The sequence below is a fragment of the Physeter macrocephalus genome, chromosome 2 (genome assembly GCF_002837175.3).
Source record: "Physeter macrocephalus isolate SW-GA chromosome 2, ASM283717v5, whole genome shotgun sequence".
NCBI classification, from domain to species: domain Eukaryota; kingdom Metazoa; phylum Chordata; class Mammalia; order Artiodactyla; family Physeteridae; genus Physeter; species Physeter macrocephalus.
In genome coordinates, this window is record NC_041215.1 from 130,315,050 (window position 1) to 130,339,404 (window position 24,355).

The following is a 24,355-nucleotide window of genomic DNA, read 5'->3' on the forward strand; positions in this document are numbered from 1 at the left end:
CACCTATTCAAATGCTAATGTCCTCAGAGACACACAGGATAATCTGGGCACCCAAGATTGTCCAGTCAAGTTGACACATAAAATTAACTATGACAATGACAGTATGTTAATTGTACCTGATGAGCAAGAAGTGTTGAGTGTTCTAAAAGCCTGGCTGAACAGGGAGATCACCTCTGTGCTTTGTGACCATGAGAGGGGTGGGATAGGGAGGGTGGGAGGGAGGGAGACACAAGAGGGAAGAGATATGGGAACATATGTATATGTATAACTGATTCACTTTGTTGTAAAGGAGAAACTAACACACTATTGTAAAACAGTTATGCTCCAATAAAGATGTTAAAAAAAATAAAAAATAAAAAAAAATAAAAGCCTGGCTGAGTCACATGCACTCCAGAGAATGAGAGATAAACCCTATAAGATTTGGAGACATGCCATAGAGGTAAATTTTTAGGGGTTCAATGGTCTGGCGCATAACAGGATATTCCCTCCAAAGCTCCAAGCTATCGTACCTTGTGTCTCCTACCACTAAGAAGCACAGTGCTTGGTAGGGCTCTCCAGGTAAGGAGAATAAACATGGTTGACAATTTGATGAAAATGATTCTGGGCTTTGTAAGGTGCGGGCAGGGGTGGAGGATGGAGAGGGAGTAGTTATACCATCTGAATAATAAAATGTGTTCTAATCAATGTTTTCCACTTAATGGGCGTTGTTACATGTCAGTAAATATAATTCTGTGTCATCCTTATCATAACTTTCATTTTTCATCAAGGCTTGATAGCAGCTGGCCCTTATTGATTATTTTTGGTGTTGTGAACAGTGCTTATTTGTGCCGTATCTATTGTATAAGAGCACAGACTCTGCAGTTAGTCCATGCAGGTGGAAACCCAGCTCCTCATGTACTGGCTGTGTGTCCTTCAGCAAGCTACCTACCCTCCCCATGCAGTAGTTTTATCTGTAAAATGGAGATACTAGTAGTACATAGCTCACTGGATCATTGTGAGGGTGAGTGAGATCATATTTGCTATACACTTAGAAAGTGCTGACCCTGAAAGCGATAAGTAAATAAATTAAGAAAATGTACATGCAGGTATCCTTGTATCGATTAGGGCTCTTTGCCAGTGAGGCCAGCTTTGTCTAGGTTAGACAGAAAGGGACTTCATTGATGGGATGCTTCATTGACAGTGGCTCACGAAAAGGCAGGAGGCTGGGCTCAGAGCCTGCAAATGGCCCCAGAACCAGGCAGGAAGCAGAGCTGCTCCAGGAATTGAACACCAGGAACATCTCCTCCACCTTGTTAAGGAGCTGCCACTGAACAAATGTTATCCAACTGTGTTTTAACTCCTTAACAAACTTCACGTGCGAGTCCAACTCCCCGAAGAGAGTCTGGCTGGCCTGGCTCGCTCATGGGCCGGTGTCTTGGTTAACATTCCTTCTACTCCTGCACACAAAGGGGAGAAGTCATCACCCAAAGGAATCCAGGTCTGTTAGGAAAGGGGTGGAGGAGGCTGGACAGCCAAGGAAAATGAAACCGACTGGCAGAACCCGGCCCGGGGCCATCAGGGAGCTCTGCCGTCTAAGGAGAGGAATGGGGCGGTCCCAGGCCAGCCTGAGAGGCCACAGAGCCTTGGGGGCACGTTCCTGAATCGAACGGAGCCGGTTGACTGTGGTTCCATTGCCTGTGCTTTGGAGATTAAGGCTGAGTCGGTCCTCATGTTAGAAGGGAGAGCGTCCACTCCACCGCCCTGGACAGCCAAGGGCGAGGACGGCCCCCAAGCCCATCGCCCCTGTCAGTTCCATTTACCTGGACGCCTATGTGGGCTGTTGGCTGCAAAGGAGCCTGGCTGTGGTCTTAGCTGGGGGGAGTGTGCCCGTGTCCCTGGGAACTGCAGTAGGACTGATGCTCTAGAGGTCCTGGGCTCCACCCTTCAGCCTGAACCTCCCAGTGCGGGTTGCAGAGCATCAGCACACACCCTGCTACCTGGGTGGAGAGGACCGGGCCTTCTGTCTGGAGGAGAGAACGGGGTTCTCCAGCTCTCTCTGAGTAAACTGGGTGGAAGACGTCCCTATGAGGACAATATGCAAAGAACAGTTGCCTACGGCTTCTAGAAAGTGAACAAACAGCAGGCTGATGGTAGAGGGGAAGTCGGAACTCAAGGGAAGCAGCCAGAACAAAATGTTTCCTGTTTATTATTACTCCACTTGAGAACAGCCGCAGCCTTACGTGGGGCGGCCGAAACTTTGGTAGGAAGCCCACTTTCTTTCTGGTCGGCAGAGCCGGAAAGAAGCCCAGGGCAACCAGGTTTTCTGGGGAGAGAGGGGAAAATCCCAGGAAGGTGAAAGTCACAGAGAAGAGCCCCGAATTCTGTGTATAAACCCTCCCCACTTGAGTTCAAAACCAACTGACAGGCAAAAAGGTGAGACAGATGGGGATCAAAATACTAGTCTTCTTCACGATAAAAGCTGGAGGGGGCTCAGTGATGTGGCTTACCATGTAGCAAAAAAGAGATCCCTAAAACCGAACCTCAGAATCGCGCTTATCCACACAGTCTTCCACAGCTCCAATCACTCACACCCCACCCCGCCCCACTCCCCAGGCCCCTGTCTCTGTGCACTTGACCTTGGAAGGGCTGACAGAGCCCTGGCCCTGCAGGAAGGACAAGCCCAGGGAGACCCAACAAGGAACACGCAGACTCATCCCTTCCACCCAGAGTCTCCCAGGAGGAGGGAGGAGCAGGGGGTCCAGGCCAGTCCCACTGACTGATGTGCTGCCCCTGGAAGGGGACGATGGAGCAGGGCCTGCGTGTAACCACTTAGGTCCCGGGCGCCCACTCCGCTCCACTTCTACACCCACGGAGGAGCGGAGGGTCTTGATCCTCTGGCCCCAGTGGCCACTGTGGCAGCTGCTGCTGCTTCCTTCTACCCTTCCAGCTCAGATCCCAGGTCCTACTGTCTGGCCTCGGGGACAAGCCCCTGGCCCCCACTGGGGTCTCCCAACTTAGAGACTCAGCCCCGCTACTGAAGTCTGAGGGGAAGCTGTTCCTGGTGAAGCTCGTGGAGCCCGGCGCCTTAGCGGGTCCTCTGTCCCAGGTCCCTCCTCCAGCATGACGTCCCCTGCCCTCTGGGTTTCCAGACCCAGTAGCTGGGCTCCTCCCGGGACAGCAGACGTGCTCCCCGTCGCCAGTGTCCCTCACAGCCATGGAAAACGCCCCAGGTGCCCCCTTATTTCCTTCAATCACTCCAGCAGGGTTTGTAGGAGGAGTTCAACCTCTTCTTCTTCTTTTTTTTTTTAATTGAAGTATGGTTGATGTACAATGTTGTGTTAGTTTCTGCTGTACAGCAAAGTGATGCAGTTATACAGAGATATAGATTCTCTTTTATATATATATTTTCTTTTTCGTTATGGTTTATCATAGGATCAACCTGCTTCTTAATTTGGTCCTGCCCTTTTCCGAACCCGAGTTCCTGGCTTAAAGAAACTGCGTTCTCCACAGAGGCCTGGGGGTGCTTCAGAAACTCCCACGGCTCTCACAGAGTGTGGCGCAGGCCCCTCTTTCTCAGACCACGGGAAGGTCTCTGCCGGGGGCCAGGAGCAGCCCCCATGCTTGAGTGTCCACCCCGTGGGTTGCTCGTCCAGCCGCTGCGAGGTGGCCTCTAATTCCAGGTGCTTATCTTGAAGGTCCTGAACAGACAACAGAAAAGTGGGCACCTTTATGTCAACAGCCAGCACGGCAGTGGCCTGGGCCGCCAGCTGCCCAGGGACAGAGAGGAGAGGGAGAGGGGACACTGGAAACGGCAGGTGTGGTCTGTGCCAGCCTTGTCTGGACCCCATGCCCCATGGAGTCAGGAGCAGAGGACGGCTGTGCCCAACAGAGGCTCGGCTTACTAGTCCTTCTACCCCCCCAAAGTGAGGCGGGGAGAGAGGGATCCACACGTGTGCAGGACCTGGTACCACTGAGACCCCGCCCGCTGGAAAAGATGCCCTCATCCGTGTCCTGGGATCTGTCCCGACCACTGATATGTGATGCTTTCTTTGGGGGAAAGAAAGAACGGAAGTGGAGAGAAGGTAGAAACCTTCCCCCTCATCTTCAAATATGATTTGCTTTTATGCTGACTCAAGCGAGTCTTCTGGTCACTTCTCATTCTTTGTGGAATGATGACTCAGAATCTGAGTGAAGAACCTGTGCACAGGCACAGCTTCAGGGCCTAGGGTCACCCGCTCAGCTGCTGATGAGGGTCTCCTCATCACCCGTGGCTGCAGTTGGGAAGCAACCCCGTAGTCGGGGCACCTTAGACCCTTGCACCTAAGATGTCAACCCTTGTCACCAACTTGGCTCCACCCTTGGCCCCAGGGCCTTGGAGCTTTTTCTCCTACCTCTGGCTGATTTCCAGGAACACTAAGAACATTCTCTCCACTTTATAAAGCTGAGCATTTGGGCTCTCTCCTGCTCTGTGTCCATAGGCTGCGACGTAAATGGGTCGGCCCAGGCTCTCCCACAGCCCGGAGAAAAGATTTGAAGGCTCTTGTCTTTCCCTCTCCGACTACGGTCCCCTCGGCAAGGGGAAGGGGCACACATGGAGTTTACCCCGACCGTGTACTAAGCTCTGAAACGCTCTGAGAAGGCAGGAGACTGAGGACAGTTGGGGTCATGCAGAAGTTGTTGCTGTCTTTGCACAAACAGGTGGACCCCTGAGGGCTGGCCCTGCTCCTCCCCTGGCCCTCCAGGCCCTGACTGTCACTCCTTGTCTTTCATCCCTGGGACCTCGTGTCTGGATGGCTGGAAGCACAGTGGAGTTTCGAGAAGAGGGAGGGCGTCCGCACAGCTCAGCTCACTGGCAAATACTTTCACTTCCCTTTTCCCTACTTGGGCGGAGTCACCTCCGGGTGAGTCCCAGAGCAAACTTCCTGCTCGGGGCTCAGGGCTCCAGCAGCCTCCCCGGACCGAGGCTGGGGAGCCTGGAGGGGTCGGAGGCCAAGCTCAGGCCCAGGCCAGGCTGGGCGGGAAGATGGCTGGTGGGGGCAGCGTGCTCAGCAGCAGGTCAGTCTTTCTCCCCGCTTCCTCCCACCTTTCCCTCTGGCCACGCTGCTGCTTCAGTGCTGTGCTTTGGACTCTGCACTAAACCTCTGCTTTACGCCAGGTGTAGGGGAACAGTCACCTGCAGTGACTGAAGGGCAGGAATGTATAATGAGGAAATCGGATTTTAAACTGCAGCAGGGCGCCTGCTGGTTGAGTCCTGCAGCCACAACACAGGTGACTACTTGTTTTGCAGCTACTGCTGAGCTGGCAGGCCTGTCTGAAGGCAGCAGTTCTTCCTGAGGCTTTGCAGCAAGGATTTATTTCCTTGTGACCCCAGATCACTCTCGTTTCCCTCAGGTCAGTTCTACCTTCACATAGGTCATTTCAAAGAAGGTAGTTTCGAAAATAAAAAATTCGGGAGAAACCCCTGATTTATTCTCAAACCCTGGGTGGTGCTGTCGGTCTCGTGCCTGTCCTGTGGACGGGACCACTATTCCCACTTCTAGCTGGGGGCCTGGGTTCTTGCGCCCGCGATCCTGAGCAAAGAAATTAAAGGGAAGAGAAATACCCCAAACTGCAAAGAGCTAGCACGGGCTGAGTAATTTTATGTTTGGTTTCATTTTCTGTTCTGGAATAGGTTACACCTCTACAAGAAAAAGAGTAGAAATCCTATCTTTTTCTCTAGTAATGGGTCAGAAATACCATTACTTAATATTTAAAATTTTTTGATTTTTTAATACAAAAGAAAAACATTATGCATTCTTGCTCATCAAATTTCAAACGATACAGAAGTATAGAGAGGGAAAAAGTCCTGTTCACCACTCACCCCCTTGCAGCTTCCAATACCAGTCCTGTTAGAGTCGCAGGCATAACCTTCCAGATGCTTTTCTCTGCATTTACATATATAACTCATTTTCTTAAATACAAAATTTGAATCCTGTTTTTGAAAAAGTGGATTCATATTGTGAATGCCATTTTGCATTTTCACTTACTTTAATAGCCATAGGCTCTTCTCATTCTTTTTTTTTTCACCTTTTTTTTTTTTTTTTTTTTTTTGGTGGTACGCGGGCCTCTGGCTGTTGGGGCCTCTCCCGTTGCGGAGCACAGGCTTCGGACGCACAGGCTCAGCGGCCATGGCTCACGGGCCTAGCCGTTCTGCGGCATGTGGGATCTTCCCGGACCGGGGCACGAACCCGTGTCCCCTGCATCGGCAGGCGGATTCTCAACCACTGCGCCACCAGGGAAGCCCTCTTCTCATTCTTTTTAACAGCTATATATTGGTTACAGAAGAGGTTACAGAAAAATCCGAACGAACTTGTTGGCCAACCCAATACTATCCCGTAGAATGGATACACCATCGTTTTTATTGTTTGTTTATTTAATTGAAGTATAGTTGATTTGCAATATAGTGTTAGTTTCAGGTGTAGAGCAAAGTGATTCAGTTCTATATATATATATATATATACACACACACACACACACACACATATATACATATAAAAATATATATTCTTTTTCAGATTCTTTTCCCATATAGGTTTTACAAAATATTGAGTATAGTTCCCTGTGTTATACAGTAGGTCCTTGTTTGTCTACTTTATATACTAGTGTGTATATGTTACTGCAAAATTCCTAATTTATCCCTCCCCCCACGTTTCCCCTGTAGTAAACATAAGTTTGTTTCCTATGTCTGTGAGTCTGTTTCTGTTTTGTAAATAAGTTCATTTGTATCATTTTTTAGATTCCACAAATAAGTGATATCATATGAGATTTGTCTTTCTCTGTCTGAATTACTTCACCTCTAGGTCCCTTCATGTTGCTGCAAATGGCATTATTTCGTTCTTTTTTTATGGCTGAGTAGTATTCCATTGTATAAATATACCAATCTTCTTTCTCCGTTCATCTGTTCATGGACATTTAGGTTGCTTCCACATCTTGGCTATTGTAAATAGTGCTGCTATGAACGTTGGGGTGCGTGTATCTTTTCCAAGTATGGTTTTCTCCAGATATATGCCCAGGAGTGGGATTGCTGGATCATATGGTAGCTCTATTTTTAGTTTTTTAAGGAATTTCCATACTATTCTCCATAGTAGCTGTACCAATTTACATTCCCACCAGCAGTGTAGGAGGGTTCTCTTTTCTCCACACCGTCTCCAGCATTTATTATTTATAGACTTTTTGATGATGGCCATTCTGAATTACACCATAGTTTTTTTTTTGTTTGTTTTGTTTTTTTATTTTGGGCTGCATTGGGTCTTTGTTGCGGAGTGCAGGCTTATTGCAGCGGCTTCTCTTGTTGCGGAGCACGGACTCTAGGCGTGTGGGCTTCAGTAGTTGCAGCACGTAGGCTTCAGTAGTTGTGGCTTGCGGGCTCTAGAGCGCAGGCTCACTAGCTGTGGCGCACGGGCTTAGTTGTTCCGCGGCATGTGGGATCTTCCCAGACCAGGGCTCAAACCCATGTCCCTTGCATTGATAGGCAGGTTCCTAACCACTGCGCCACCAGGGAAGCCCCATACACCATGGTTTTTAAAGCCTCCTCCCCACCCTATTGACAGACATTTAGGTCATTTTAAATTGTTCACTTTTATCAAGAAGCAGTGATAACAACGATTATGTATTTCTTTATATTTTTGTACATATAAAAGTGTTTGTCTTGTGTCAATAACTAAGAAAATGGAATTGCTGAGGCAAAGGGTACTAATATTTAATTGTTTATAGATTCTGCAAACGGCCTTTCTAAGTAGCTGAACCAATGTATTCACCTACAAGATTTAGGTGAGCCATCTCCCCACACCCAAACTTTGCAGAGGTGGTGGATCAAGAGTTGCATCTTGTTAACTTTACTCTCCTGATTACATGAGAGGATGAACAGGTTTTTTTTGTTTTTTGGTCTCTTCTATGAAGTGCTGGTTGATTTATTGCCAGTGTTAGTGAGTTGAGGTGATTGTTCTTTCTTTAACTGTAAGGGAGAATTTGCTAAAATTCTGAAACTTATAAATATACTTTCCTTGCCCTTTGACTTTGCTGTGGTGACTTTATCTTATTAAAGCTTAAACTTTAAAGTATAGACTTATTATTGTATTGATTTTATAAAATAGATGTACCCTTGTTATTATGAATAAATAAAGTGATGCTGAAAGTTATTGATAAATTCCGTGTGCACAGCCTTTAACCTTGTGTTTTTAAGGTGATAGATTCAATTCTACCTTTACTTCAGGGTAAGTTTCTCTTCTAGTATCTCCAAAACGATTTTCTTTTTCAATTTGAGGGCAAAATTATTCTTCCACTGGAGCAACTTCAGCCTTCACAGCTTTTATCTGTCCCTAATCTTTCATCTCTTTAGCTTTTAACTTTCTGCTCGTAAGGGTTGTCTCAAACTTTTCTACATGACAATTATTTAATTTTTAGTAGTTTTTGGTTTCTTGGTTTTCTTTGAAGTTGATTTGTTTATTTGGGGGGGATCTTAATTTGTTTCTACAGCTCTTCCAACTCCACTTGAAATCACATATTGTTATTTTATCACCCTATCTTCATGCTCTTGCTTTATTATTTGGGTTTTTGTGTGATGTTCAGTGCTTTGGGGATATTTTCTTCATCCTCTGGGTTATCCTTCCAGATTGATTCTATTTGCAGTTTGGTTTCAAGTGTTGCTTTACTTTCTTGTTCACGTGCCTGCCCTGGTTTTACAGCCCATTTCATTCCTGCATGACCTGGTCAGCTCTCCCACCACCCACAGTCTTAAGCTGAGTGAATGTTTTTGTTTTTTTCCCCCCACATTTCCTGTCTTATCTGAGACCAAATTACTTCCCGTCTGATCTACAGTTAAAGCTTCTACTTTAATTCGTATCAATTTTTGTCTGAGAAGCCTGTAATCTGTTAAACCATCCCTTTCCCCACTGATCTGCAGTGCTCCCTTTCCCATTAGCCAAGGGGCCATATGTGCAGGGTCTGTTTCCGTGCACTCTCTTCTCTGCCATTGACCTATGACAGCCTCTCTTTATGCGTTTCCACACTGTCATGGCAACAACAGCTTCACGAGAACTCTTGAAGAGTAAATCTTCCCATGTTCTTTTCTTCTTCCGAAGTGTCTTGGCCCTTTGCATCTCCAAATCAGCTTGTCAAAATCTTGTCGAGGGCTTCCCTGGTGGCGCAGTGGTTGAGAGTCCGCCTGCCGATGCAGGGGACGCGGGTTCGCGCCCCGGTCCGGGAAGATCCCACATGCCGCGGAGCGGCTGGGCCCGTGACGGGAGAGGCCACAACAGTGAGAGGCCCGCGTACCGCAAAAAAAAAAAAAAAAAAAAAAAAAAAAAAAAATCTTGTCGAGATTTTGGTTAGGATTGCGTTGACTCTATAGGTCAATTTGAAGAGAATTGACATCTTTACAATCTGGTCTTCCATCTCATTAATATGGTATATATATATTCATTTAAAATATTTTCTAATAAAATTTAAACTTTTCTGTAGAGAAGTCTTATACTTCTGCTAGATTTATTCATAGATACTTGAGATCTTTGTGCTATGATAGCTATATAATTTAAAAATCAACTTTCTAGCTGCTTGTTACTAAGATATAAAAATAAATTGAAACTTTGCCAAACTTTAAAAAATTCTAATAAATTGTATGGATATATATATTTTGTATATAGATATAAATTTATATAATGTATACGTAATGACTACTTTGTTACTTTCAATCTAATTCTTATACTTCCTACTTCTTTTTCTTGCCTTACTGTGTCGGCTAGGACTTTGTACCTGGCGAATATAAGTAGTGATAGTAATCATCTCTATTTTGATTCCAGTCCCAAAGGGAAGGCCTTTATCATTGTACAATTATGAATGATGTTTGCTGTAGGTTTTCTATTTTAATAAAAAGACTTACACAGATTAAAGAAGTTTTATACTTGGCATCTGATACTTTCAATATATGAGGTGTTTGTGACCCTGTTTTCTGTTGTTTCTGTCACTTGTCACTCACAAATTTCTTTTTTTAAATAAACTTTTTATTTTGAAATAATGTTATATTTACAGAAAAGTTGCAAAGATAGTGCAGAAGTCTCTAATACTGTACACGCAGTTTCATTTCCTGTGTTGTTATCTTCTTACATTATTGTGGTACATTTGTCAAAACTAACAAAAACCAATATTAGTAGGTTACTGCTAACTAAAGCCCAGACTTTTTCAGTTTCATCAGTTTTTCCACCAATGTCTGTTTTCTTTTGCAGGATTGAATCCAGTATAACACATTGCTCTGAGCCATCCCATCACCTCTTCTCTTCTGGTCTGTGACAGTTTCTCAGTCTTTCCTTGTCTTTCACGACCTTGACAGTTTGAAGAGTACTGATCAGGCATTTTGTAGAATCTTTCAATTTGGGTTTGTCTTGATGTCTTTCTCATGATTATACTGGGATTACAGGTTTTATGAAAGAAAACCACAGAGGTGAAATGCCCTTCTCATCACCTCGTATCAGGGGATATGTCAACCTGACTTATCACCAGGAATGCTGACCTTGATCGTTTGGTTTAGGTAGGGTTTGCCAGGCTTTTCCACTATAAAGTTACTATTTTTTTCCTTTCCACACTCTGTTCACAAAGATTATTTTGCTTATATAGCTGGTTATCTTTGACTGTGTACTAGCATTGTATTTGGAAAAATTATTTATAGGTAAAATCTGGGAGTACAGTGAAGGTACTAGGCTTTGGAAAGGATTTCTGTTTGCTACAAGGTACCTCGGGATGCACCAGTTTGGGAACTCTTTAGCACATTTTCAGGGGCTGAGAGAACCTGGAGGAACCCAGGTGATTTAACTGGGAATACAATTCAGTAAATTCAGAGATGTCCCTCCACTTATTCTCACCATGAGGATGTCAAGGTCAGGGTCTGGACTCCCATTGGACTCTCCACCCTGTGTGGACTCTAGACTTTATTTCTGTCTCTCTCACTCCTTAAGGCTGTCAACCCTGAGGTCCTGATTCTCTGGGGTCAGCAAATGCCCTCAAATCAAAAGTGTCTCTGTGCTTTGCTTACCTCTCTGGTTTCTCCTTCCCCTTTACCTTTGCCTGGCAAATCCTTACGGTGGTTTCATCTCTTCTATGATTAATAACATGTTTAAATGCTTTTTGCAACTCAAGGGTTTTCAGCAGAACTCTGTACTGCTTGTAGGAGTTGGGAGAGATGGAGATGTTTTGAATCCTGACCTACCACACCAGAAACTTATGGTCATTGACTAAACGATTGATTGATTGATTAACTGCCATTTTTCAAAGTTTATGGCTTGAGGTTTGATTGTGGCTCTTGAGGTTTTCTCTGACTGCTTCTAGGATTTTTCTCTTAGCATTTAAACTGTAGTGAGTCTAGATTTGTTTGTTTTTGTTTTTGTTTTTGTTTTGCATTTAACCTGTTGGTGTTTTCACAGTTGCTTGAATTTGTGAGTTGATGCCTTTTATTTGTTTTGGAAAATCCTTAGCCGTTACCTCTTCAAATATTTCTTCTGCCCTCCCCCCAGCTTCCTCCTCTCTCTTTCTAGGACTCAAAAGCATATTATACTAGACCTTTTGACTGTCTCTCACATATTCCTTTCATGCTTTTCTGCATTTTTCCATTTTTTAAAAGTCTTTACTTTAGTTGGATGTCTTTTATTGAGGTATCTATCTTCTAGTTAGCCAATCGACAAGTTTTGTCTTTTTAATCCAATCTTCTGCTAAATACTACCAACAAGTTTCATTTTTAAAATTGTATTTTTAGATCTAAATATTCCATTGCATTATTTTTTGTAGATTCCAATTCTTTGGTAGAATTATCTGACTTTCTATTTTCTCCATCATTTCGTCCATTTTCTTGACGATGTTAATCACAGATTTTATGTGCTAAGTCCAATCTCTGGATCATCTGTGCACTTGCTTCCATCATCTTTTTTTTTCTTGGTTTGGTCCTATAGTCCTATCTTTTGACATGCCTATTAATTTTTGATTGAATGCCAGACACTATGTATGCAAGACATAGAGCCTCCAAATATTCTCTTCCACATAAGAATGACTCCCCTTTCCTCTGCTAAGCAAGTAAAACAATGAGGCAGACTACATTACACATTCAGGGCAGGAAATGACTCAAGATTAGTATTCATTTTTTGATAAGATTTAATATACCTCTGGTTTGCCCTGATCACAGATGAGGACATCCAGGGCTTTCAACTGAGAGACAGCAATCAAGTTTTCTCTGCTTTTCAAAGCTTTTGTCATATTTTCACCCTCTCTCTTCATGCAGCTTTAGAATTGAAAAAAGTCCTTGAGAAAACCAACCAAGTTTTTAATTTCCTTGAAGTCTCTAACTTTGCACTCCAACTCCAAATGACCATCAGAAGTTCTGCTAGTTTCTTTGTCCTCCAGCTACAGCCCTTTGCTTGTGCCAAGTCCAGATTCTCAGCTTCTAGCTGTGTTCAGAATTTACAAGTGCTCTCACGGAACAAAAAGGCTACAGATTCCAAAGACAGTTCACCACTCCCTTCAGAGCTTTCAACTCTCTCCCTTTATGTTCTCTGGACCTCATCATGATTGTCTTTGCCTTTTCTGCATGGTGAGCCTTCAGGTAATTCTGCTTTTCTTTTCAGAGACTTTTTCCACAGTTATTCCAGCCTCCTGGCCTTAAAAACTTTACCAAGTATCTTGGGAAGAAGAACGGGTTGTGTGTTGAGGCCCCTCAAGTCTCCAGCCCTGTGTGACTGTCACAAGCTCTTCTGTGTTCCCTGCTCAGAGTAACACTCTTTGGTCTTGGCCAAGCCCAAATTCTCAGCCTCTGTTCCCAGAATCAGCAAATACCAGCCACCACCCTGAAAAATAACAATTATAGCTTCTCAGCTCCCAAAGGTCTCTAGTCTCTAGAACCTTAGTCTCTGCAGACTCTGTTGCTTCTGTAGCTCTCTAGTCCCTTTAAAATAGTTTTCTGGTATTCTACTCAGCTCTTCTAATTGTTCTATACTGGACTTCTGGCCTGCCTCAAACTGTTCGATCCTACCCTCTGATGAATTTTGTTTACATTATTTTACGTGGATACTAACCAAGGGTTAACCTATAGTCTAGTTTCATTTTCCCATTTTATTCAAAAATCACATACAATTTTTTAAAAATTTTTATTAATTTTAATTGAAGTAGAGTTGATTTACAATATTACATGAGTTTTAGGTGTACAACACAGTGATTCGATTTTTTATAGACTATACTCCATTTAAAGTTATTACAAAATAATGGCTATATTTCCATGTGCTATACAATATATCCCTGTTGCTTATTTATTTTGTACACAGTAGTTTGTGTCTGTTAATCTCATACGCCTATCTTGCCCCTCCCCACTTCCCTCTCCTCACCGGTAACCACTAGCTTGTTCTCTATATCTGTAAATCTGTTGCTGTTTTGTTATATACATTCATTTCTTTTATATTTTAGATTCCACATGTAAGTGATAACATAGAGTATTTGTCTTTTTCTATCTGACTTGTCTTACTAAGCACAATACTCTAGGTCCATTCACACTGTTGCAAATAGCAAAATTTTATTTTTTTAATGGCTGAGTATTATTCCAATGTGTGTGTGTGTGTGTGTGTGTGTGTGTGTGTGTGTGTGTGTGTGTGTGTGTGTGCATCATGCCTTATTTATCCATTCATCTGTTGATGGGCACTTAAGTTGCTTCCATATCTTGGCAATTTAAATAATGCTGCTATTAACATTGGGGTACATGTATCCATGTCCATTTTTATACTCAAGTTTACCAATGTTATCCTCCTTATGCTTTTTAAAAAATGCCTTTTATATACTCAGAATTCTAACCGTATTCTCCTATATATTATACTAATACTTTATTCATTCATTCACAAATATTTCCCGATACATGTTTTCAGAACTTAATGAGATGCTGGAATATAATGGTGAGCAAAGCAGACCAAGTCCCTGCCCTAATGGAAATGACATTCCAGTGAGAGACAAATAGTAAACAGATGAACAAATAAATGTATAATTTAATGACAGAAAGTGGTAAGAGTATAAATGAAAAAAGCATGTGGGGTACATGGATAGAGTGTAATGGGAGTGCAGTTTTAGATAGGATGTCCTGGGAGGGCTTTCTGAGCGGTTAGTATTTGATGAGAGTCATGAATATATTGAGGAAAAGCACCATGCCAATTCCTGAAGAAATGTTCTAAGTAGAGGAAACAGCCAACGAAAAGTCAGGCATAGAAACATGCTTGGAATGTCTGAAGAAGGCTTCGAGGTTAAGGTGCCAAAGGGCAGAGATCTAGAAGAAGAGTAGTAGAAAATGAGGTTGGAAGGTGATGTTTCTCATGGGTCATGGTCAAGACTTTATATTTTATTCAGAATAGAGTGGGGAGTCATTGGAGGGTTTTCAATAGAGTGAAATCATCTGATTTCAGTTTTTAAAAGATCTCTTTTGCTTATGTTTGATGTTTGGAGAACAGCTGCAATATGACATGAGTGGAAACAAGAAGACTAGTTGGTAGCTATTACAGTAGCCAGGAAAGAGATGACGGTAAAGCCAAGAACAGTCGAAGATGGATCAAACATGAAGTATGAGAGGAAGAGAAGTGTCCTAGAAGACTGCAAATGTTTTAGCCAAAGAAATTAAAGGAGAGAGTTGTCATTTGCCTAGATGGCAACATTGTGTAGTGATTAAAGGGCCTGGACTCTGGTCCAAAGCCTCACTCTGTTCTTCAATAATTATGTGGCCTTGGGGATATTGCTTAACATCTCTGTACCTCTGTTTCTTCATCCGTAAAATGGGATAATAAGAGTATATACCTCATAGGTGCTGTTATATGTATTTACTAAATCCTATATATGGAAAAATTAGAAAATAAGCAGGTTTCAAGAGGTGACTCAGAAGATCAGTGATCAGTTGCTACCTGCTAATTGTAAAAAGCCTACCTGTGTCATCAAAGTGAAGATGGTTGAATATAAATCTGGAGTCCAGTGGAGAGGTAAGAGGTAGAGCTGCACATTTGGGAATTGTCCATGTGTGGCTGGTATCCAAAGCCATGGGAACAGATAAGATTACACAGGGAAGGAGTACAGATAGAAAAGAGGTAAGAGAACTGTCCCTGAGGAGTTGAATACATGCAGAAGAGCAGGAATAGCCAAGGAGATAGTTGGAAAGCCATAAAGGCATGGCTCTCAGGAGCCAAATGAAGAAAGCATTTCCAGAAGGGAGAAGTTTATCAATGTCCATGAGGTTGAGGGATGAAGTAAGAGGAGGACTGAGAATTGGCCTTTGGGTTTGGCAGTGTGGAGGTCAGGGAAAACATAAACCCAGAATATTATGTATAGGGTATCGTAGGGGTAAAACTTGAATGCGTGCAAGGGAGACTGAGGGGGAAAAGTGGAGACAGTTAATATGGACAACAATTTCAAACGAGAAACACAACAGGAGGGGTAATCTGAGTGTAGGGAGATTTTTAAATGGGTAATATTGAAGCATGCTGTATGTTGATAGTAATAGTCCAATAGAGAAGGAAAAGTTGATGAGGCAGAAGTGAGAGAATGATTCTGTATTGATTGTGCCTGAGTCAGGGAGAGGTCATGGAAAACAGTGCCCAAGTGGGTAGATTGTCCTTAGACTGAAGAGAGGCAATCTGTGCACTGTAGCAGGAGGGAAGGCCAATGGGTACCCATGTAGGTAGGCTGATGTATTCCATGGTGAGAGGATGCAGTTACATTCTTCTGTTTTGCATCTACATTCTCAGTTGAGAGGGAGAGAAAGGGTGGGAAGAGTTTGAGGATAGAAAAGCTGTAAAACAGTCATTCAGGGAAGGAAAAAATGAAATGAATAGCATGATGTAGGATTACTCAACAGCACTGAGAATCCATTTCAGCTTAATGATTATAAACTTAAAGAGAGAGCACTTAGCATGCTTGTTTTTTTCTCCAGATAGCTTGGGTGCTGATGAGTGGAAGAGGGGCTAATCTGATTTTGTCCAGGGTTATCAATATATTAGATAAATTCACTGGAGGGAGATGTGAACAAGGAAGTTAAAGGTGAAATTCAGAGGCAGATTTTAATAGCAGTCCCAGAACGTGACTGCATGATGGGGAGCTTTGAACTTACTGATCCCCTCCCAGTTGTATTTGGGTATTAGGATGTTTTAAAACTCCTTAGTAGATTCTAATGTAGAGCCAAGGTTAAGAACACTGGAATATAACAATATATCATGAATTTAGGTGGGTAAGAAGACATAGAAGCAATTATGAAAAAATTTTAAAAAACAGTAGCAGAATTGGGAACCTGAGGGTAGGGGATCACAGGTTCATTGGAGTGCAGGTGTTAGAAGACATGACCTGCAATAGATGAGGCAGTGGTCATATTTGAGTCTGAGATTTCGTAGCATGCACAAATTGGAGAAATGATGAAGTCTAAAGTATGGCCATGGAAGAAAGTTGCAGAAATCAAGTGGAAGACAAGATTATTAGAGATAAGAAGGTCAGTAAGTTGAAAGATCAGGATATTTAATGGAATCTCTGTGAATATGGAAATAATCATGAATTTTGTAAGGACTCCTGGTAAGGTATTTGCAAAAATTTTCTTCGAATAAGGGACAGTGGCCAATAGACTGGCAGATAGAAAGGAAAGAAAAAAGGAAAGATAAAATGTTTTATAGTTTGTTTAGTTGTTTTTTTGGTTGGTTTATATTTCTTTCTTAATTCCACGGGAGATTTATTTTTGCACATGGAATGAGATACAGAACTACCATTTTTTCCTTCAGAAAAAGGACCATTTATGCAATAACATTAACTTAGTAGTTTATCCTTTAACTACTGATTTGAAATAATATTTTAAACATATACTAGATTGCCTTTTATATATAGGTGATCCTTGTTCTGATCCATGATTCTATTTTTTTATTCCTCTTTCAACACTGAAATATTTTAGTTACTATGGCTTTATAGGTAAAGCTCTTTATCATTCCTATTTTCAAAATATTCATAGCTATTCTTGAGTTCTTTCTCTTCTAGATAAATGTTGGGACCAATTGTTAATGTTCTGTAGTATAACCCATCTTTCTGGGATTCAGGCAATAGACATTGAATGAATACATAGATTTAAATTAAATTTTAAATTAAATTAAAATTTAAACAATTCTGAATGGTCCCAACTAGAAAGATGGCATGTCTCTTTATTTATTCAAGTACATATTCAAGTTCTTTAGTAAAGTTATTGTTTTTTAATAATCCCTATCGTAAGCTCATTGGGTAAATTTAGTGCTAGGCATTTTACAATTATATTTATAAACGAGAACTCATTTTTCTTTTACATTTTCTAAATTTTTATTTCTGGCATAAGGGAAAACTATTGGTTTGAGTTTGTTGATCTTATGGATACAAATCTTACTAAGTGGACTTCTCCTAATATTGTCTTGTATTTTTCTGGAGAAATCTTTGATTTCCTTTATCAATGTTTTATAGTTCTCAACATATAAGTCTTTCACTTCCTTGGTCAGGTTTATTCCTAAGTTTTTTTTTTTTGATGCAATTTTAAAAGTGACTGCTTTTTTTTTTAACTTTCCCTTTCTGATATTTCATTGTTAGTGTAAAGAAATGCAACAGATTTATTGCCTTTAGCTCAGTTTTCATCTCAGCAATTGAGTTGTCTAATTTTGATTGGCTCCTCTTTATAATTTCTAGTTCCCTATTACAGTGATCTGCATTTCTATCAATAGTGTTTCTTAATTCCTTCAGCAATTTTATTACCTCCTTTTTCAATTCAGGGTCTGACAGACTGGAGAGGTCTGTTTCATTGTTTGTTCTTTCAGGAGATTTCTCTTGTTCTTTTAATTGCCTTAGTGTGAGGGTTGGTTTTATTCATTGTTCTGGGTACTCCAGGGCCCTTTCAAATGGAAACCTACTTATTTTAAGTCACATAATTTTGCTTGTAATATTTCTTCAGTTATTTCCTCCCTTCTGCTTTCTCCTATCTTTTGGAATTCATGTTAGTTGGATACTAGGTCTCCTAGGTTGATCCTCTACAAGCTTCCTGCTTTTCAGGGTCTTGGGGCAGTTCTTTATATTTTTTTTCTTTTGAAGCTACCATCTGTAAAATTTTCTCAGCTCATTCATTCATTCTAGTGATTTTTAAATTTCTGCCATCATATTTTTAATTTCCAAAAGCTCTTTTTAAAACTTTCTTTTTTTATACCATCATTTTTGAAAAATGAATCCGATACGGTTTTTCTACTACTGAAGACAATAATTTTTTTTTTTTTTTGCCGTACGTGGGCCTCTCACTGTTGTGGCCTCTCCCATTGCAGAGCACTGGCTCCGGACGCGCAGGCCCAGCGGCCGTGGCTCACGGGCCTAGCCGCTCCGCGGCATGTGGGATCTTCCTGGACCGGGGCACGAACCCGTGTCCCCTGCATCGGCAGGCGGACTCTCAACCACTGTGCCACCAGGGAAGCCCAATAATTTTTTTTTAAATTCCATTTATTACAAGGTTTTTTTGAGAGTTAGTTACTTTCCAGCTCTTTCCCTATTATTTGTTTCTTCTCAAGGATTCCGTCAGGTGTCCATTTACATTTAAGAATGAGACATGAAAACTTGATTAGGGCTCTGTGTAAAGGATGCCTCTAGTTGACTGGTGAGTTTCATTGTGCCAGTTTTGATTTTCACCTCTCAATCTGTCTTCTGAAGTAATGATGCCTCTGATTCCTGACCCCTTTCACAATTCAGAAACCTAAATTGGCTTGCCTCTTTCCAGTTTCCCCTTGTGTGAGTAACTATATTTTTAAAAGATTTATTGAAGTATAATTGATATACAAAAAATTGCACATATCTAATATATAAAACTTGATGAGTTTGGACATGATACCATCACCACAACCAAGGTACTAAACATATTCATCACCTCCAAACCCCTTTTTGTATTTGTTAACTATAGGTACTATGTTTTATAGTAGATCTCTAGAACTTATTCATCTTGCATAACTGAAACTTTATACCCATTGAAAAACAATTACCCGTTTCCCACCCCCAGCACTGGTAACCACCATTCAATTCTCTACTTCTATGAGTTTGACTATTTTAGATACCTTATGTAAGTGGAATCATGCAGTATTTATCCTTCTGTGACTGCTTTATTTAACTTAGCATAATGAACCTCTAAGTTCATCCATGTTGTCATAAATGGCAGGATTTCTTTCTTTTTTAAAGAAACAATCCAACTTACCATTGCATCAAAAAGAATAAAATACCTAGGAATAAACCTACCAAGGAGACAAAAGACTTGTACTCTGAAAGCTATGAGAAGCTGATGAAAGAAATCAAAGATGACACAAACACGTGGAAAGATATACCACGTTATTGGACTGGAAGAACCAATATTGTCAAAATGACTGTACTACCCAAGGTAGTCTATAGAGTCAATGCAATCCTTATCAAATTACCAATGGAATTTTTCACGAAACTAGAATAAAAATTTTTAAATTATTATGGAGACACAAAAGACCCTGAATAGCAAGCAATCTTGAGAAAGAAAAACAGAGCTGGAGGAATCAGGCTTCCTGACTTCAGACTATACTACAAAGCTACAGTCATCAAAACAGTATGGTACTGGCACAAAAACAGAAGTATAGATCAATGGAACAGGATAGAAAGCCCAGCGATAAACCCACACACCCATGGTCACCTAATCTATGACAAAGGAGGCAAGAATACACAATGGAGAAAAGACAGCCTTTTCAATAAGTGGTGCTGGGAAAACTGGACAGCTACATGTAAAAGAATGAAATTAGAACACTCCCTAACACCATACACAAAAATTAACTCAAAATGGATTAAAGACCTAAATGTGAGGTAGAATACTATAAAACTTTTAGAGGAAAACATAGGCTGAACACTCTTTGACATAACATAACATAACATCTTTTTTGACCCACCTCCTAGAGTAATGAAAATTAAAACAAAAATAAACAAATGGGACCTAATTAAACTTAAAAGCTTTTGCACAGCAAAGGAAACCATAAACAAGATGAAAAGACAACCCATAGAATGGGAGAAAATTTTTGCAAATGAAGCAACTGACAAAGGATTAATCTCCAAAATATATAAGCAATACATACAGCTCAATATCAAAAACATAAACAACCCAATCAAAAAATGGATGGAAGATCTAAACAGACATTTCTCCAAAGAAGACATACATATGGCCAAAAAGCACATAAAAATATGCTAAACATCACAAATTATTAGAGAAATGCAAATCAAAACTACAATGAGGTATCACCTCACACCAGTCAGAAGGGCCATCATCAAAACTCTACAAACAATAAATGCTGGAGAAGGTGTGGAGAAAAGGGAACCCTCTTGCACTGTTGGGAGGAATGTAAATTGGTACAGCCACGAGGGAGAACAGTACAGAGGTTCCTTTAAAAACTAAAAATAGAACTACCATATGCCCCAGCAATCCCACTCCTGGGCCTATATCTGGAGAAAACAATACTCTGTAATGACCTATATGGGAAAAGAATCTAAGAAAGAGTGGATATATGTATATGTATAACTGATTCACTTTGCTGCACAGCAGAAACTAACAACATTGTAAATCAATTTTACTCCAATAAAAATTAATTTAAAGAAAGAAAGTAGGTAGAGGAAGATTTAATAGATTTAATGTAAAAAAAGCAATACAGACATTAAAAGACAATGTAGAAAAATACTTTCAACACATATAACAAAGGCTTAATATATCTGTTATACACAGACCCCAGCCCACTGTTAAAATATGACAAATAACTCCAAAGAAAATGGACTTGAACAGAAAGCTTAGAGAAGAGAAAATTAAAATGTGCAATAAACATATGAATACATACAAATTAAATGGTAGTGAGAAACCATTTCTCACCCCTTAGATTGGCAAACATAACTTCATAAACGACACTGCAGTGTGGGAGAAGATTCAGGGAAACAGACATTTATTGCTGGGTTGAGCATGAATTGCTAGAGCCTTTTCAGGAAAGATCTGGCAATATCTACTAAATTTTAAGATACACTACAGCTTAACCCAGCAGTCAGTCCTACTTTTGGAACCTATCCTGTGAAAATAAAAACACCAATATGCATATACAAAAGCTCCAGAACTTTCAGTGGCTCCCTATTTCCCCCAAAGTAAAAGCCAAGTCCTAAAGAGTGTTCAGAGGACCTGAAACGATCCAGCCCTTCTCTCCTCTCCTCTACCTCACTTCTCTCTGGCCACACTACTCTTTGCTGTTTCTTGACTACACTAGACACACTACAGCTCTAGGAACGTGGTGCTGGCTCTCACCTCTGTGTGATATGTTCTTTGTCCAGATACCTATTACTGAACTAACTTTCCATCTCCTTAAAATCCTTGCTCCAGGTCACCTTCTCAATGAGGACTGTTGACCAACCTACTCAAAATCACAGCCACAGCCCCGCACCCAACCCGCATACTCCCAACCTCCTAATCTGGCTCTATTTTTATTGTCTATGTCCTTATCACTCCCTAACATACTAAATTAATTACTTATTTATTTTATTTAGTGTTTATTGTCTTAATCATTGACTGTCTTCTCCCAAAAGGCATATGCCATAGCACAGGGAATTTGTCTATTTTGTCCCTTGATTTTTCTTGAGTACTTGATGCACACAAAGCACGAATAAATTGGTTAGATGCCCGTAAGTACAAATGTCTTTATTGAAGCGTTGTTTTTTGATAGGAAAATAGAACAATGACTATATAACACTGACCTCTAAATCTGAAAACAATCTGATTGTCCATTGAGCTGAATGGTTGAGTAAATTATGGTAAATACATATTGCTAGAGTATTACATACCTATTTATTTCTAATAATTTGGAGAGAAGGGCATAGTTTTATCAATGAATAAAAACAAGTTCAGATTAATATATCATGACCCAGGACTTCCCTGGTGGCACAGTGGTTAAGAATCCGCCTGCCAATGCAGGGGACACGGGTTCGATCCTGGTCTGGGAAGATCCCACATGCCGGGCAGAAACTAAGCCCATGTGCCGCTACAATTGAGCCTGTGCTCTAGAGCACATGAGCCACAACTACTGAGCCCACACGCTGCAACTACTGAGCCCACATGCCACAACTACTGAAGCCTGTGCACCTGGAGCCCATGCTCCACAACAAGAGAAACCACCACAATGAGAAGAAGCCACTGCAATTAGAAGCCCGTATACTGCATCGAAGAGTAGCCCCTGCTCGCCACAACTAGAGAAAGCCAGCACGCAGCAATGAAGGCCCAACGCAGCAAAAAAAAAAAAAAAAAAAAAAAAAAAATATATATATATATATATATATATAATGCCCCTATTTTTATACAAATCAAAGTAATAAAAATATTTTACTTGTGGTAAATTTTGGAACAAGTGATGGGAAAGGCATGGAATGCTACGCCCCAGGCTGTTAACAATGGCTTAGTGAAGAGTGTCCTTCTTTTATCATTTCTTGTTGCCAAGAAATGATAAAACAAGTATATTCAATGCTCCCACAGCTTATGAGATAATACTGCTTCTATAAAATAATTAACTAGGAAACTTAGAAATTTAAAAGTTGTTTTACAGAAATAAAACTAGGGAAAATAATAAAATATTTAGGAATAAACATAACAAATGTAACATAAGACTTATGTGCCAAAACTGCAAAACATTGTAAGAAAAATTAAATATCGAAATAAATAGAAAATTACGGTTCATGGATTGGAGGACTCGGTATTTTTAAGATGGCAATTCTTCCCAAATTGATCTGCAGATTCAATGCAAAATCAAAATCCCAGCAGGACTTTTTGAAGAAATTGAGAAGCTGATCTTAAAATTTGTGTGGAAATGCAAAGGACCCAGAATAGTGAAAATGATCTTAAAAAGGAAAAAGTTGTAAGACTTACAGTTCCAGATTTTAATACTTATTATAAAGCTACATTAATAAAGACAGTTAAAGCACTGGCATAAAGATAGATCTAGAATCAATGGAACAGAATTGAGAGTGCAGAAATAAACACTGATGTTTTGGGTCAATTGATTTTCAACAAAAGTGCCAAGGCAACTCAAGGAGGAAAAGATGGTCTCTTCAACAAATGGTGCTAGAACATTTGGATATCCACATGCAAAAAGATTAATTTATATCCTTACCTCACACCATTTGCAAAAATCAACTCAAAATGGATCAAAGACCAAAATGTAAGAGCAGGGCCAGATTCAGGGCCATGTATCTTATTCAGATGCACAAGGCCTTGCACTTGGTTTACTGCTCTGCTTTCACTGTTCTGAAATTCTTAATGGTTTGTAAACAAGGGTCCCCCTAATTTCTTTTTCCCTGGGTCCCACAAGTAGTGTAGCTGGATGTGTGTGAGAGTGAAAATGATTAAACTTTTTTTAAATTTTCATTTTCTTATTGAAGTATAGTTGATTTATAATGGTTCAGATGTACAGCAAAATGATTCAGTTTTATATATATATATACATACATATATATTCTTTTTCAGATTCTTTTCCATTATAGGTTATTACAAGATATTGAATATAGTTCCCTTTGCTATGCAGTAGGTCCTTTTTGTTTATCTACTTTATATATAGTAATGTATATCTGTTAATCCCAAACTCCAAATTTAGAAAATGATAAAACTTTTAGAAGAAAATAGGGAAGAAAAATCTTTGTGACTTTGGCTTAGACAAAAAGGTAGTTGGAACACAAAAAGCATGATTCATAAAATAATATGTTGATAAATCATAGTTCACAAAACTTAAATCTTTTGTGCTTCAAAAGATACCATTAAGAAAATAAAAGACTAATCCCAGTCTGGAAGAAAATATTAACCAATCATATTTGTAATGAACAACTGCACCTGAATATGTAAAGAATTCTTACAACTCAATAATTAGACAAACAGTCCAATTAAAAGATGGGCCAATGGTTTGAATAGATATTTCTCCATGGAGCCATATGGAAGGTAATAAACATGTGAAATGCTCAACATCATTAGCCATTTGGTAAAAGGCAAATTAAAATCAAAACAAAATACCAATGTATACCCACTGGATTGGCTACAGTCAAAGACATAAAGGGTTAGCAAGACAGTGGAAAAACTAGAACACTTACATTCCTAGTGGTAGGAATGTAAAATGATTCTTTGGAAGCACTGTAAAACAGTTTCTTAAAAAACTTAAATAGGGCTTCCCTGGTGGCGCAGTGATTGAGAGTCCGCCTGCCGATGCAGGGTACACGGGTTTGTGCCCCGGTCCGGGAGGATCCCACATGCCGCGGAGCGGCTGGGCCCGTGAGCCATGGCCGCTGAGCCTGTGCGTCCAGC

At 40.7% G+C, this 24,355-nt stretch overlaps 1 protein-coding gene across 7 annotated transcripts in view; it reads left to right on the forward strand.

The window, feature by feature from the left end:
- Nucleotides 1-4,897: 4,897 nt before the first annotated feature.
- SP100 (SP100 nuclear antigen) overlaps nt 4,898-24,355 on the forward strand; it is a 92,833-nt gene continuing 73,375 nt past the window's right edge. For 6 of the 7 annotated variants that reach the window (XM_024124496.3, XM_028482540.2, XM_028482545.2 and 3 more), the window contains exon 1: nt 4,898-5,034. In XM_024124496.3, coding sequence (XP_023980264.1) covers nt 5,003-5,034 — 32 coding nt within the window. In that variant the 5' untranslated portion in view covers nt 4,898-5,002. Of the gene's footprint in view, nt 5,035-10,482; nt 10,541-24,355 lie in introns of those variants that run through there. The other variant, XM_028482535.2, reaches the window with a different exon arrangement.